Source organism: Polypterus senegalus, chromosome 4, assembly GCF_016835505.1.
Source record: "Polypterus senegalus isolate Bchr_013 chromosome 4, ASM1683550v1, whole genome shotgun sequence".
Taxonomy (NCBI): Eukaryota; Metazoa; Chordata; class Cladistia; order Polypteriformes; family Polypteridae; genus Polypterus; species Polypterus senegalus.
In genome coordinates, this window is record NC_053157.1 from 41949748 (window position 1) to 41965983 (window position 16236).

The window sequence follows — 16236 nt, forward strand, 5'->3', positions numbered from 1 at the left end:
TAATAGAAGACAAAGCAGCTGTCTTTTATTTGGATGATGTGTCCTGAAAGGGAGTACAACCTCTCACAAGGTACTGTTGCTGCAGGTAATGAGATACTTGCAAGTGATGTGTGCTAGTCTGGCGTGAGACTCTTTCTTTTTGACTCATCCATCACAAGTTAGGGCTCTGATTTATATCTGTCCAGACTTTTTTGTATAGATTCAGCTTTATCATTTGTATCTGAATCAGAAGACGATAACATGACGTACTACTTCTTCTTCTTTGGTGGCTGTTCCCCATTGTCTCAGTAGATGAATTCTGTGTGTGCATGACTTCCTTCATCAGGTTGCTTATGGAATCCCACACCTTCACTCTGTTCAGCTTTGGGCAGACACTTTAGGTCAGAGGTGTCCAACTCCGGTCCTGGTGGGCCGCATTGGCTGCAGGTTTTCATTCTAACAATCTTCTTAATTAGTGAACTTTTTTGCTGCTGATTAACTTGTTTGCCTTAGTTTTAATTGATGTGACTCAGACCCCTTAGTTGTTTCTTTTTCTTTAATGAGCAGCCAAACAATAATGAGACACAAAACAAGCCACCACATGACCAGCTAACCTGAAAATAAAGAAAGGTGAATGTCTCGGTCATGTTGGTCTGCTCAAGTCACCAAAACATCTTGATGGGTGTCTTAGGAAAAAACAGAAAATCAGCAGTCTGCTGAGGGAGAACAAGAGCAGCAACAAGTCCTGATATTCAATAACGGCTTTAATTTACAGCAAGAATTGGCTTCTCATTAAGAAACTGGTCGGAATGAAATTGACTGGAGTTTGACTTTCCAATTTAACTGGTTGTCTGTTGGCTCGTTTCACATCTCATTTCTGTTTGTTTGCCATTTAATGAAGAAACAAATCAGTTCAGAGGACTGAATCCTTAAAAATCAGGGCTATTAAAATGAAGGGAAAAGACGTTAATAAGCAGTGAAAACTGCTTGCTGATTAGGAACAGAGTTGGAATGAAAACCTGCAGCCACTGTGGCCCACCAGGACCGGAGTTGGACACCCCTGCTTTAGGTCCTTGAACATGAAGTCTAGTGCAATGGCAGTCAGGATGCAGCTGGTGTTTTACTTCAGTTGAGCTCAGTCTTCAGTAAAAGTTTTTTTGAACCTCAAATTGTAAAGTGGATCATCATCTGAGGGTTTCATGGCTCTGAACAAGTGACACAGTGCTGGTAACACCACTGAACAGGAGATGTATTTTTCTCCTCCCAGGATTTCAGCAACATATCTGTAATAGAAGGCATAGCATTTTGAAGGTTTGATTAATTTACTACTTTCCACAAGTACATTGCCCACATGTGAGTACACTAGATAACAAGGAGAATATCAATGCAGTTAGATCACACACTGAAAACGTACATGTACTAAGCACAAAGTAAGTGAAAGAGATAATTACCAGCAATGTTCAAGTAGCTCCTCTAACTTTGGCAACTTAGATAACTCAAGTTCTGCTAACATGACCACTCTGCTGTTTTGCTGAACCACTGTGGCAGTCAGTGGTGATTTGCTTCACAGAATTCACTTGACCATAGCGAGTGTTGAATTCCACCTACTGCAGTCACCACATCCTGAATGAGCAATTCCTCTTTTTGTTTAAGTGCAACTTGATGTTGCCTTAATTCCTGGTCATTTGATAGACTGTCCTTGAAATGTCCAACAATTTTGTGACACTTGGCCAAAATACTGTCAAATCTACTGTCATACAGGAATAGAGTAAACATTCTTTGCCAACTGTGCACAATGCAAGGCAGGTGTTCATATGGGTGTAATCTCTTGGCTTCTGTCACATTACAAGAATTGTCTGTGCCAACTGGGGTCCCCTTGTTTTCCAGGGTCCACTGTGTGTAGTTTTACTCACTGTTATTGCAAATGATTGTAAATTCCACTCTTCATCAGTAATGTTTATTGTGACATCCTGGTAGTTGTCATTTCTTATAGAGGTCCAATAATCCCCCATAAAGGCAACACACTTTGCTTTCTCCATCATGCTAATTATTAGTGCCCCCTCGTCATATAAAATCTCTATTCTTGACATAATGGTTCTCCTGCTTCTTAAATTATGTGACGAATCACCAGATGCAACTTGAATAATATTTCTCATGGAGGTCTTCCCAGCTAATTAGACTTCTACACCCATCTATCAATCCAAAACAAAAATACAGTTTTGCATAAAACAATTTTACACACATCAATTAACTCACAAAGAATTAATTAGATGATTTCTTTGATTGTCAGGTGCTTCTATCGAGTATGATTATGCTTTATACACATATTGTTTAGTCAGTGTTGGCCGTAACTTAGTATTACTTTATTCTGTATCTCAGTCTGACATTACAGCAGAAAAAAAGACACATTGGTGGCAAGAGAATGCAGCTAACAGGTAGTATGAAGTTACTGAAGGACAATTTTGAGGTTCAGCTAATATAAAACAATGCTTTATTTAGCTTTACTGAGGAAGCTATATACAGGATAAGTTATATTCTTATGTCCTCTGTTTTACTGCAAGTTCACTTATCTTGCACCTGATGTGCATTTATATTGCTTAGATTGTACATACATGTATTGTCTACCACAGTGATTTATTCTGCTGTTGAGGGCGATTATTATGGCCTTTATATTATGGCTGTAGCTTCTGGCATTTTTCCTGGTTGCATTTTGTTTTAGTGGTCCAGGCTTTATGTCATTCTTTGGTTAACTCTAGCTTGCCATTTGAGCAAAAGGTGTATTCTGTTGACATTAGTTTGTCAGCTCTTCGGTCTAGTGCTTAATTAATTTTCATTTTTCTTTTGACATCAGCGTTTTATTAAAATAGTTATAAGGTCCAAGACCGGGATTAACTTGATTTTATATTGGAACTTTAAGTTCAATTTTATTGTCATGTGACATACCGCCTATTGCCCACCTACAGAAATTGAAATGTCCAGTCTAATATGTGGGTTGTGCAGTGTGTTTGTTAATGTCTGGTTTTATGTTTTTTTTATCTGTCTCTGTGACCTTGTATGTGTTTTGTGTAGAAATTATATAAATAGATTTTCACAATAGAAAACACATATCAAAGCAAATGGTTTTAAATTTTGCTCATTTTTGGAATTGGCATTAACATGTTTTGTGTAACCCAACAGGTGGAAGCCATTACCTGCTAATGGATGAGATTTCTCACTTGCATCATGAGAGGGGTCACGAGGTGAAAATGCTGCAGCAGCTGAGTGTGCCGGTTGTTAAAGGTACATTTTTAAACTATTTAAAGTGAATGAAATGCATGAGCTCAACTTTACATTTCAAAGTTAATAGCAACATATTTATTTACAAATCAGAACTATTTTTTCCATATCGTTTAAATAGTGAGTTCTGATTTTACATTTGGTTTCTATACAGAATACTGTAGTTTTTTTTTTAATAGTGTCCCTTTCTGAAAATATGTTAGCCTTGGGTTTAAATCTTTACTCCCTGGGGAGAATTTGTATGTTCTCCCTACATTTAATAGGATTTCTACAAAGACTAGATTTGCGAAAAAGAACTATTTCTGTCAGTTAGGTGGAACACTCTAATCTTTTTTAATTTTCAAAAATTAAACTTATAACATTTGTTTAAAGTCATCTATATGCCAATTATAGGTCTTCAGTTCTGCACATCTACATGCATTTCTCTACACAGGGCCTGATTGCAGTAACATAAGACAGCTTCACGATGGGTCGATGGGTGGCTCTGCTTCTTTACAGCTCCACAGCTCTGGTTTTGGAACATTTTGGAGTATTGATCTGTGTGGAATTTTCTCAATTTCAGTGAAAGGTTTAGTGTGCATGGTCTAGATTACCATGTCTAAACTTAGTAATCATAAAAATAATGCTGGGCTGAGAAATATGCCAACATGTGTTTTTCTGACTTGTCATTCTTTTTAATGTGCATTTCTTATAGTCAAGCAATATTATTTTTACTGCTTTATTAATTACATGGTGATACAGTGATTAGTCCTAGGTTTTAACCTCGTCTCTTCGTGGTTTTTTTTGGGTTACAACAGTTTTCCTGTTTCACTCTAAAGACATGGATGTTAATTTAACAGGTGACCTCAAACTGGTTTGGTGTAAATATGTGTGCCTTATGTCTGTTATATAGAGAACGGCTCCAATGCCCCACAACTTGAATTGAAGGTAGAACCAGGCTAAGCCTACATACTATTTTATTTCTATTATATTTTACCAAAGGATTAAGAAAGGAAATGTCAAGGTTTCTATTCTGTATTGAGGAAATGCCCCAGCGAGACTGTAATGCCAGGCAAGTGACAAACCCGCACTTAAAACTTGTTTACTTATCACTGTAATCTTTTTAACCTTCACTTTAGTTGTTTAGATTTGCTTTATTTTGTGAAGTACTAACATTTAGTGTAAAATTAGTAACAAGCATACTGAACCTTAGACTCACTGAGCAAGACATATTATATGTAAGTCTTGAGACAAATATGAGTGAATTTTGCTTAAAACGGGGCTGGAACAATCACTATCAGAAAATCTACAGGCAATCTGAGAAAACTGAGAATGAACTGGATGATGATGTCTCAGTTAATAAATATTCTTACTTTTTGACCCAATTTATTATTGCTCTTTAATCACTAAAAGTCTTGTCATGACTTTTGCCGGTCATTTATTTGGAAACAATCATCACAGCATCTCTCATTTTGTAAGAGTTCATTCATTGCAGGCTGTTCCCCCTCCACCTTATAGTGTTTGTTTGCTTAGCAGTCATTATGTCCTAATTTGCAAAAGAACACCCTGTACTTTTTCACTTGCTGCTTACTTATTAATAGTCTTGATTTTTGAATTCTTAAATATGTCTCGTCTGTAGAAGGAAATTGTCACATCAATTTATATCAAATTTATTTACTTTTTAAATACTTTCCAGCTTTCCCTGCTCCTGTTCTGTTTTTTTCCTAATTGCTTTGGTTTGCAGGAAGGAAACATTTGTGAGAAAAGTTGAAAATGTGTTTTCTTTTAATCTGAAATCCGATCAGGTATTTTTTTTCTTGAGCTTTTAAATATTAACAAGCTAGGCTATCTTGTTTTTTTTTCTGTCTGTGGTATGCACTATTGGTAATTATTGACACAGACACTGCTCAATACTTAACCACAACATTAGAGTAAATGCTGACCTAGGGTACTGTGGTTTTCCTTTCCTATTGTAAAGATTTGTGTGCAATTTTAACTACCAACTTCAAATTGGCCCAAAGTGAATAAATGGTGGTTTATCCAAAGGTGTGCCAAATGGTGGACTGGCACCCTGCCCGTCAGTTACTCCTGCTATTGTTTAAAGAAATACCCCATCCAAAAATTGTATGTTTTCTGATATGTTACTTAACCCATGAAGTATCTAGTGATGGCCAAATAAATGTTTTCATGCATAACAGAGTTAACAACGTTTCTGGTAAAATATCACTCTATTGTGACCAGCGCTGGACAAAAGTAAGTTTAATCAAAAAGTCCATGACAAAAATCTCAGCATTACTCATGTCCCATTATCCACATTTCAAGTCTTGCTGTTGTATGCTCACAAACTCCCAAATACATTTACTAAAGTTTTATTAAAAATGTTGTTAAATATACTACTTCTGGAAAAGCGCTACTTCATTAACATAAATTGACATGCCTGAGCATTTAAATTGAAGATCTGCCTCCCCTCCTCATTCATTTTTCAGGCGTCCAGCACCAGTAACAGCTTATTCATTGGTTAATATTGCGCTTCACTTCATATCAACAAAAAGCATGCACTGACAGGCACATAAAATGAAAGATTAAAAGTTAAACAGAAGTCAGTGAAAACATTATCAGGAAGACAATATTTCTCAACAAGTAGAAGGTCATTTCATCCATTAAGTTTTGCGAGCTGCTGCTAAATAATCCAGGGGTATTGCAGTTGTGACTCACTGCTATGAGTGTGAAAGTGTGTCTGCAATTTAAAAGCTCGTTCATGTCTGAGCACTTTACATTTTCATTCATAAGAGAATTTTATGATTATTATTATTTTTTTTTAGTAAAAGTATTTTTGTTTGGGACTTTGTGAGCATACTACTGTACAACTTGACTTGCGGATTATGTGACTTGAGAAATGCAGGGTATTGTCATTGACATTTTTAATTTAGTTTGCTGTTGTCCAGTGATGTTTACCAAAGATGCCTGTCATATCAGAAAATTGGTTACCTCCGTTCTGCAAGAAAACATAAGATTAAAAATATTTCTCTGCCATTACTACAAACTAGATAGATAGATAGATAGATAGATAGATAGATAGATAGATAGATAGATAGATAGATAGATAGATAGATAGATAGATAGATACTTTATTAATCCCAAGGGGAAATTCACATAATCCAGCAGCAGTATACTGAGACAAAAAAACAATATTAAATTAAATAGTAATAAAAATGAAAAGAATTAAAATAAAATTAATGTTCGCATTTACTCCCCCGGGTGAAATTGAAGAGTCGCATAGTGTGGGGGAGGAACGATCTCCTCAGTCTGCCAGTGGAGCAGGACAGTGACAAAAGTCTGTCACTGAAGCTACTCCTCTGCCTGGAGATGATCCTGTTAAGTGGATGCAGTGGATTATTCATGATTGACAGGAGTTTGCTTAGTGCCCGTCACTCTGCCACAGATGTTAAACTGTCCAGCTTTAATCCTACAATGGAGCCTGCCTTCTTAACAAGTTTGTCCAGGCGCGAGGCGTCTTTCATCTTTATGCTGCCACCCCAGCACACCACTGCGTAGAAGAGGGCACTCGCCACAACCGTCTGGTAGAACATCTGGAGCATCTTACTGCAGATGTTGAAGGATGCCAACCTTCTCAGAAAGTATATTTTGCTCTGAGCTTTCTTACATAGAGCATCAGTATTGGCAGTCCAGTCCAATTTGTCATCCAGCTGCACTCCCAGATATTTATAGGTCTGCACCCTCTGCACACAGTCACCTCTGATGATCACAGGGTCCATGAGGGGCCTGGGCCTCCTAAAATCCACCCCCAGCTCCTTGGTCTTGCTGGTATTAAGGTGTAAGTGGTTTGAGTCGCACCATTTAACAAAGTCTTTGATTAACTTTCTGTACTCCTCCTCCTGCCCACTCCTGATGCAGTCCACCATAGCAGTGTCATCAGCGAACTTTATAGTTAACATGTACAAAAATATAATTTTTGGGTTGAGTATTCCTTTATGCTTCTGATATAGGCTGTAGTCCTACATTATCTTAAATTAGAGCAAATGGGTATAATGGAAATGTGGATTTACTTTTGCACTTTTAAATAATTTTAACTTTGAAAGTATAGTTAATGTAGATATTAAAATTTGTTTTCCACAATATTCAACTTTAAATGCCCTTTGAAAACAAATGTTACAACATTAGAACTGGCAGTTTAACTCAGCAACCTCACTAATCCCATTCACCTAGATTCACAAAATTAACACCAAGGTGAGATCTGAAGGTCCCTAAAGTTCTACTGGATAAGATGCAAAACCAAGGCCCTGAGAATCTCTTACAAAAAAGTAGGGATTAGCTTGATGTCCTGGCTACATTTCCCATAATAGTGATGGGTAATGCATGAACAATTTGTTCTCTTTGAATGACTCTACTCAATGAATCATATGAATCAGTCTACCTGTATGAGTGCGAATGCATCGGTTCAGCGAAGCTCAACGGAAGGGCTAAAAAGTGCATGTGTGTCCATTGTGATGTTGTTGTCGTCTTTCATTTTGCTCACACTAGTAGATACATAAAGCGCATCCACAAGAACTATCTTGGTATGAATCTCATTTGATTCATGAACAAGTCACTACCCGAGAACCAGTCTAATGATTCTTGTTCATCTGATTCACAAATAAATCACTACCTGTGAATCAATCTGTTTTTATTCATTTGCTTTGCAAACAAATCATTACAAGTTGTACAATTCCATTTACTTGTGATTCTGTAAAGAAACATCCTATTTTAATTATGCATCTTAAATGTGTTATCATGCGTTGTGTATGGGGACAGGATAATGGCATATGAAAGTAATTTATTATATATTTATAGATACTGTAATTATATATAGATTCATATAAACATACTATTGCTTATCCACACATATATACATATATAGGATATATCAAAAGAATGTACACATTTTTAAACTATATTTTTGTGATGTGGTCAGAGGGGACCCCAACTAAATGGGGACTTTTCAAATATGCCAGACCCTGAAAATTACTCCAGATGTGCTGTACAATTGCTGACCCTGCGCTCTGACCTCCAAATGTCATGTGTAAAGACAATTTCCCCTCAGGGATTGATACAGTTTACCAAATAAACGAATCAAAATAATTGCAAGATACAAATCAGTAAAGTGAATCAAAATACCCATCACTATCCCATCACAGTCTTTTCTATTCTGGCCTTCTAATCAACCCCTGTATCTAACTGGCTCTTTACTCTCAAGTAATAGCTAATATGTGGTGAGTATACTGGCGCAAAAATGGCTGCCATTGCATCATTCAGGTGAATGCTGCACATTGGCAGTGGTGGTGGCTGTAATATGGAAACCAAAACTACACACTATGCTCCAGATGAGGCCTGACTAGTGAACTATATACCATAACAATAACCCCCGTTGAGTTGCATTCCACATATTATGCTACATAATATAACTTCTTCGGATGCTGCATGTTTCATTGCTCACTGTGTGTGCAGTTTGCATATGTACATTATTCTCTTAGTGTTTGTGAGGCTTTTCTTCTAGTGCTCAGGTTTCTATCCAAATGCCAGAGACATGTTTGTCAGATTAATCGGCGACTCTAAATTGAGTCCCATTGTGGATGTGTGCACAAGTGTGACCTGTGATGGCTTGATGTTCAGTCCACATTTGGTTCTGACTCATGCTTAATACTGCCAGTCTGACTCTTGACATTCTGGAACCCCAAAAGATAATTGAAAGCTGCTTTGTTTCGAATTTGTTATTCCCAATGTGTTTTTCTGCATGTGTGTGGAGTATTGCTAATGAAATGTTTTTTCACAGTTGATTAAAATGTACCAAATATTACTGTTTAGTGGATATGAATGTATTTGAATATCAATAATAGTGTATTTAAATTTCAATAATAGGTTTTCATTAGTATTCAAGCTATTTAACCACTCCTATTCAAAATTAACTAAGTAATATAAATTAAATTTTAAAACAGTGACAATTATTTATTTGATCTTGCTAAAGGAATGTAAGATTTACTGTAAGTGAAGAGAATACTGCAAAAAGGGACAGAATATTAAAAAAAACTCTCTCCTGTATTTAGGACACTGTACTATAGACATTGTTTAACCCATCCATCCATCCTGCTATTTCCTAACTACAGGGTCACGGAGGTCTGCTGGAGCCAGTCCCCGCCAACACAGGGCGCAAGGCAGGAAACAAACCCCAGGCAGGGCACCAGCCCACCACAGGGCGTGCACACACACCAAGCACAATTTAGAATCAGCAATTCACCTAACTTGCATGACTTTGGACTGAGGGAGGAAACCCACACAGACACAGGGAGAACATACAGACTCCATGCAGGGAAGACCCGGGAAGCGAACCCGGGTCTCCTAACTGCGAGGCAGCAGCGCTACCCACTGCACCACCGTGCCGCCCCTTGTTTAAGCCTTCCTCACGAACTTTACAAATCTGTAAATAAACATATTTAGATTTGTTTTTACATGTGCATTTTTACACAAAAGAGAAATGTTTTTATCAACGTGCAAAACTGAATATTACATTGAGTGCGTCATTTTAGAAAAAGCATCTAGTTCAAGTTCATGTTTATTGTCACATGAACATTAAAACATTGTTCCCAAATTTCCCCTTGAGAACCATTAAGTACTGTATAATCTACAGTATGTATTGTGACAGGCGCCTGGCGTCCATGCCCAGCCGGGACGCCCCTGCACACTGTATTCAGGGGGAGCAGCCCTGGACAGTGCAATATGTCCCCCTGGACGCTAGATGGCCGGCCCCCTGGGCTGGTGTAGTGCCTCGGTTTCCCACAGGGCTCCCTGGGAATTGGAGTTGGGGCAGCCCTGTTGGGTCCCGCAGGTACCGCCAGGGGTGCTGTGTTTGGGACTCCTGAGCCCGTGTGGGCAACAGCTTCATCACACCTGGAAGTGCCGCCGGATCTTGGTGATCAAACACCTGGAGCACTTCCAGGTGACCTATAAAAGGGAGCCAGCAACCACCACTCATCGGCCAGAGTCGGTTGGAGGAAGACAAGGTTGCGAGGGAGGAGTGGTGGTGCCAGGGAAGAGAAGAGTGTTTGTGCTTGTGCTGTACTGGTGTTTGGGACTGTGTTGTGGCTGGTGGGAGTACGGGGAAGATGTGCCCTCCAGCTGAAGAATAATAAAAATCCTTTTACTTTACACGTGCCTCCCGTGTCCAATCTGTGTCGGGTCAGGCGCTATATAGTGCCTTTCACAATATCTAAAACATATTCACACATATGAGCTACCCATAAAATCATAAATGATTTGAGTGTTATTCTACTTCATTGTTTAATCATTATGAGAGAAAATAAACCGTCAGTTCACTTTATCATGAAGGATTTACCTGTGCTAATTAAATCTATCATTGAATTTATTTAGCAAATAGTGTAAAATCTCAGAAAGCATAACTTTATTAAGTGCTTGTCCTTCAAGAATTGCTCCTACTGTGGCAACTTCAGTTAAGATTGAAAAACTGAATACTGGTGATTCAATTATTTGTGTTCAAATGTACAAGTATTATGCTTCACTTTCATAATGTTACAGTTTCCTGCCACAGTAGATCACAAAAATAGGTGCAGTCCTCAAAAACTCTACAAGCCAGACCAGCCCTTCACCTAAGTCTGATTTCCTCAGGTAGGCCTCATCACTGATTGCTCCACTGAAAAGTCAACAGGCAGGCCTTCACATGCCCAATATGTGGCAAAAGCTTTAAAGTCCAAAACGTACTCCAACATATTGAGTGTTAGAAGGATCAACCATCAAACCATGGGCCCAAAATAACAAAAACATTTAAGAATTCCGAAAAATCAAGCAGCGAAAATATAGGTTTTACTTTTTAGGAAAAACCTGTAACAAGTAACCCCAGTATCACAAAAAAGGCAGAATTCAGGAAATCCAAAAAAAATGTGCAAAGAAAAAAGACTACAAGCACAATGCCAAAGGTTCACTATACACTGAAGCCCCTTCTTTTATACAACGGAGACCACCCACCAGCTGCATCATCAGCTGGCTCCGCCTCATTGGCCTCCACTTTAAAGATGCAGGGTGTATAATTAAAACTAAAGCATCCATGATTAACATTCTATACAATAGAAAAACAATATTAATTAAAAACATTTGTCCATCCATTATCCAACCCGCTACATCCTCACTACAGGGTCACAGGGGTCCGCTGGAGCCACTCCCAGCCAACACAGGACGCAAGACAGGAAATAAACTATGGGCAGGGCACCAGCCCACCACAGGGCACACCCACACACACTAGGGACAATTTAGGACCGCCAGTGCTCCTAACCTGCATGTCTTTGCACTGTGAGAGGAAACCGGAGCCCCCTGAGGAAACCCATGCAGACACGGGGAGAACATGCAAACTCCACCAGGGAGGACCTGGGAAGTGAACCCTGGTCTCCTTACTGCGAGGCAGCAGTGCTACCACTACGCCGTCTTAATTAAAAACATAGTATGACATAAATACAAAGAAAAAATGAAAACAATTAACATATTATTCAAAAAACAGTAAAAATATTATATTAAAGAAAATTTCACTTGAGCCAGAGATAAAACGCTGGCTAAACCACAACATATAGCAAAGCAACATTTTAAAGTGCAGTACAAGTAATACCACAAATGGTTGTGCAGTGTGTGTTGGACACCACATAGATCATGGACATGGATTATCTAATAATAAGTAAGAATCTAAAATGTGGCAGGTACTGTAACTGTCAAGGATGTATTAAACTGTAAATAGAGTAAAGTACACAAGATTAAGATGAGTAGAAGGAAATTAAATTGTTGTTTTCGACATTGCAAAATCACATTTTGGCAGTTCCTTCTAAAATGTTATTTTGTCTGCTGTGTTGTGTACATTATTTTAAAATGTATATTGCAAAGTTTAATTATAACCATAAATGGTACAGCATTGAACACCACCCACTGCATCTTTTATTACCTTTTTTAAATGGCAATCCAGTCATGTCCACAGGTGATATTATGATGAAAGAGCTGGTTCGTGTTATTTTTTGTGACTCACACAATTTCAAAAATGGCCAATTTATTTGCTTTTTTCTTTGTTTTTGACCTAATCAATTACAGGTTTGAATTATGAGGGTCGGCTGCAAAGCTATCAGGTGATAACATGGTCAGCACCTGAGGACTACCTTCAGGAATATAACAGATGGTTTTCACAGGTGCAGCAAGAGCATGAAGAGGGAAGGTAATAAAGTTACTTTGAGGGAGTTTGTTCTGCTCTTAGTTTCCCTGATTCTCAATGTAATACTCCATTCCCACCATCCACTATTTCATTAGCCAGCTGGATCCACAGCAAACTGCCAGAGGTCAGACGTTTTACCATGCCGCCAACTGTATCCACAATCCTCTACTGGAAAAACTTCATTCAGAAAATGGCTAATTAGCACATAATGCTTATTGACTGACTTTTTCAATAGTGTAAGAAACTAAATGTTTTTTCTTTCCTTCACTTAGGGAAGCATTAGACAAATTCATGCTGCTGATGAATCACTTTGCCCAACAGTGTGACTGGATTTTGGAAGATTCTCAATTCATGGATTCTTTGAGGAAAGAGAAATTTGACATTGCCATTGTGGATGCCTTTAACCCTTGTACATTTCTGATAGCCAAGTGGTTACACCTGCCGTATGTGGCATTTTTCCCTGGGAACTTGATGAATGGCCACCCTGCACTAGCGCACAGCCCCCTTTCATGTGCGCCTGTCTATGAATCCGAATTATCACATCAGATGATCTTTTGGGATCGCTTGAAAAATGTTGTGATATTCCTGTTCTCTTCGATGATAGATAGCAAGAAAAACAGTTTTTTTCGGCCCGTCATTGAAAAGCATTTTGGGTCCAAAGATTTTCCCTCTCTGCCAGAACTTTATAGAAGAGCTGAGTTGTGGGCTTTCAATGCGGACATCTCCTTAAGTTTTCCTCACCCAGTTACTCCAAATGTAATTTATGTTGGTGGAATTTTATCTAAGCTGTCAAAACCAGTGAACGGGGTAAGCAGCACAGGACCTGCAGGTCTCACTCAAATATCTGATCTTCTTTTCGGACAATTTCTGAATATCAGTAGCTTTACTGTAATACAAGAATTCGCCTTCTTCGAAACGTTCTTCCCAGCCCTGTCCCCTGCTTGTCCAGTACAGGTTCACTGTGGATCAGCACCCTCTATACATTAAATATACATGTAGTGGCTACACTGTCAAATGTTTATACAAATACTGTTTAAAGCAGGAAGGCAATTGAAAAAGGCTTTGAGAGTGTTATTGTAGTTCTGAGTGTCTAATGGCTTTGAATGTGGCATGATAGCAGGTGGCAGATAGGCTGGCATGAAAGTATGAGAAACAACTGTGGCTTGTATTGAGGGGCATTATACCAAAATAATTCCACAAAAAAATTATGAATAGATTATTTATAAATAGATCATTAATGAACAGGGCTAACAGAGGCTGACACAACTTATGCAGAATTTCAGACAAATTACAGATGGTCATTTAACAACTACGAGGGGGAGTCAAGCTAAAGTTCAAAAATGGGGTTTATTTTCTTAGAAAATGGAACAAACCTTAACAAAACTGATCATGTCATTTCTCAATGGAGTCTCCACCCTTCTCAATGCACTGGCGCCACCTGCCTGAATGTGCCTGGATTCCAGCAGAATAAAAGGCTAAAACTAGTCCTTAAAACTAGTTACATTGTATCTGCATTTAACTTCCTACTATCTAAAAATACTCTTAATATTAAATAAACTTTAACGAATACCAAGATGGAAAGACTGAGGCACACATCGAATAGAAGTTAAGTGCAACAACAGGTGTGTTTATTTAACAACATCAAATCACCCATCCATACCTCAGGGAGCCTAACATCTCCAGTAACACTTGCAGCACAGCAAACAACTCCTAAAATAACAGATGCACACTTGACACCAGATACCGCTACTCTTGTTTTGTCCCCTGACATACAGCGAGGCAATAATCTCAGCTCGTCCTACCCACTGTTGTGCTTTTCTGAAGCTGGTGAAGATGCAGGTGGACTCCACTGTAGGCCTGCTGTCAGAGACTATTAATTATTATTTTTGTTCTGTTATTAAGTTTCATAACAACATTTGTTGAGCTTTTCTTGAGCATGTGACATGTACATATTAAGTCACCAAACTTAACAAGGGACATTTGCAAGATAGATATACCTGTACTACAATTTATATATTAAATTGTGATGTCATGTCATGGAAATATTATGCAGTATTCAACCAGAGAGTACTTTTAGATGTTAGCTGGTTAAGCACACATGCAGTGTAACTAGTTTTCAGGAGATTTCCGCTATGGTATACTGTAAATGTAGAAACTGTAAACAGTCTTTCATTATTGAAGTCATAAAATCATTAAGTTTTAATATCAGGATTTATTACCAATGTCCTTTTATTCATTTAACAGTGCTTAACGTTCATATCTGCCTTTACTTGCAAACATACGTTAATCTGCTTAACTAATGTTTTAGTCCTGGAGGCCAACTGAACAGCATATTCCAAAAATGGTCTCTCCAGTTTACAGCTCGAGCTGCAGTCCCCTGAGTGACACCACAGTCACCTGCACCTAGAAGGCTCAGAGGGGGTCTGCAGCTTGACAGATTCTCCATCAAGCGTATATGAAATGGTGGTCAAATAGTACAAGAATTGTGGACCCATTAATGAAATATTTTAATAGCATTTTGATGTTAATACATGTCTTAATACGGTTCTGTGCTATGTGATTGTAAATTTGTAAGCAATGAAAATAATTAATTATCCATCCATCCATTATCCAACCCGCTTTATCCTAACTACAGGGTCACGGGGGTCTGCTGGAGCCAATCCCAGCCAACACAGGGCGCAAGGCAGGAAACAAACCCTGGGCAGGGCGCCAGCCCACCACAGTAATTAATTATTGATTAACTATAAAAATTTCTCAAATGTGGCAGGATGGCACAGATATGACGGGTGTTGAATCCCAGCCTGATCACTAACTTTGTGGTGACTGAGTGTTTTCCTCATGTGTGAGTTTTCTCTGGTTAGGTGTGCAGGTTATGTTGATTGGTAACTATTAATAAGCTCCGTATGACTGTGTGGCATGATTGTGGCCTACAGTGGACTGGTGTAACATCCAGTGTAGATACTATAATAATATAATATAATAATTCATTACATTTATATAGTGCTTTTCTCAGTACTCAAAGCGCTATCCACACAGGGAGGAACTGGGAAGCGAACCCACAACCTTACACAGTCTCCTTAGCAGCACTACCACTGCGCCACCTGTGCTACCTGCTTAGGCTCTGACTCCTTGTGCACCTGTGTTGTAAGATGCTGCTTCATAAAATGTTTAGGTAAATGATTCTCACTGCCAAATAACATCAGGTCCTCAGATTTAAACCCTGGCCACATCGTATGTGGAGTTTACACATTCCATGTGGGTTTTCTTTAATTCCCTTTCACATATTAAAGACATCCTATAGGCAGACTGGCAACTCAGACCTCCCAAGGGCTTGTTCAGCCTTGTGCCCGATATGTCTTGGGTAGGTTTGGGCTGTTCATAATACTACAGTATAATAAAACAATGTGCCAGTAGGATTAAAGCCACCCGTGAGCCTCTTCTATTATGGCTCTTTCTATGGATGGAGACATCACCCTGACAGTAATTGTAGGAATTTTGTATTAGTATCCAGGACTGAGTGCATAATAACCACCTGTAAAATATGTAATTATTTGTATTCCTGTGTAGAGCCTTAACTTTATTAAATTGTAGTCAGTGTAAATTGTATTACATTAGTCATATTTTATAAACAAACCGTAAAAGAAAAGTGGTAATGATTACCTGGTTGAAACTGATGCAGCTTGTTATATTTTCAAATTTCATCTAATGAAACATCAGGCCAATTTGCTGACTCATGTAAAGGAAAAAGA

The 16236-nt window shown here is 38.5% G+C and overlaps 1 protein-coding gene across 1 annotated transcript in view; it reads left to right on the plus strand.

Moving 5' to 3' along the window:
• Positions 1-16236, plus strand: part of LOC120527288 (UDP-glucuronosyltransferase 3A1-like) — a 36506-nt gene that overhangs the window by 9800 nt on the left and 10470 nt on the right. Inside the window, exons 2-4 of the mRNA XM_039750527.1 lie at positions 3157-3258; positions 12370-12490; positions 12760-13294. Of these exons, the coding sequence (XP_039606461.1) occupies positions 3157-3258; positions 12370-12490; positions 12760-13294 (758 nt within the window). The remainder of the gene's footprint in view (positions 1-3156; positions 3259-12369; positions 12491-12759; positions 13295-16236) is intronic.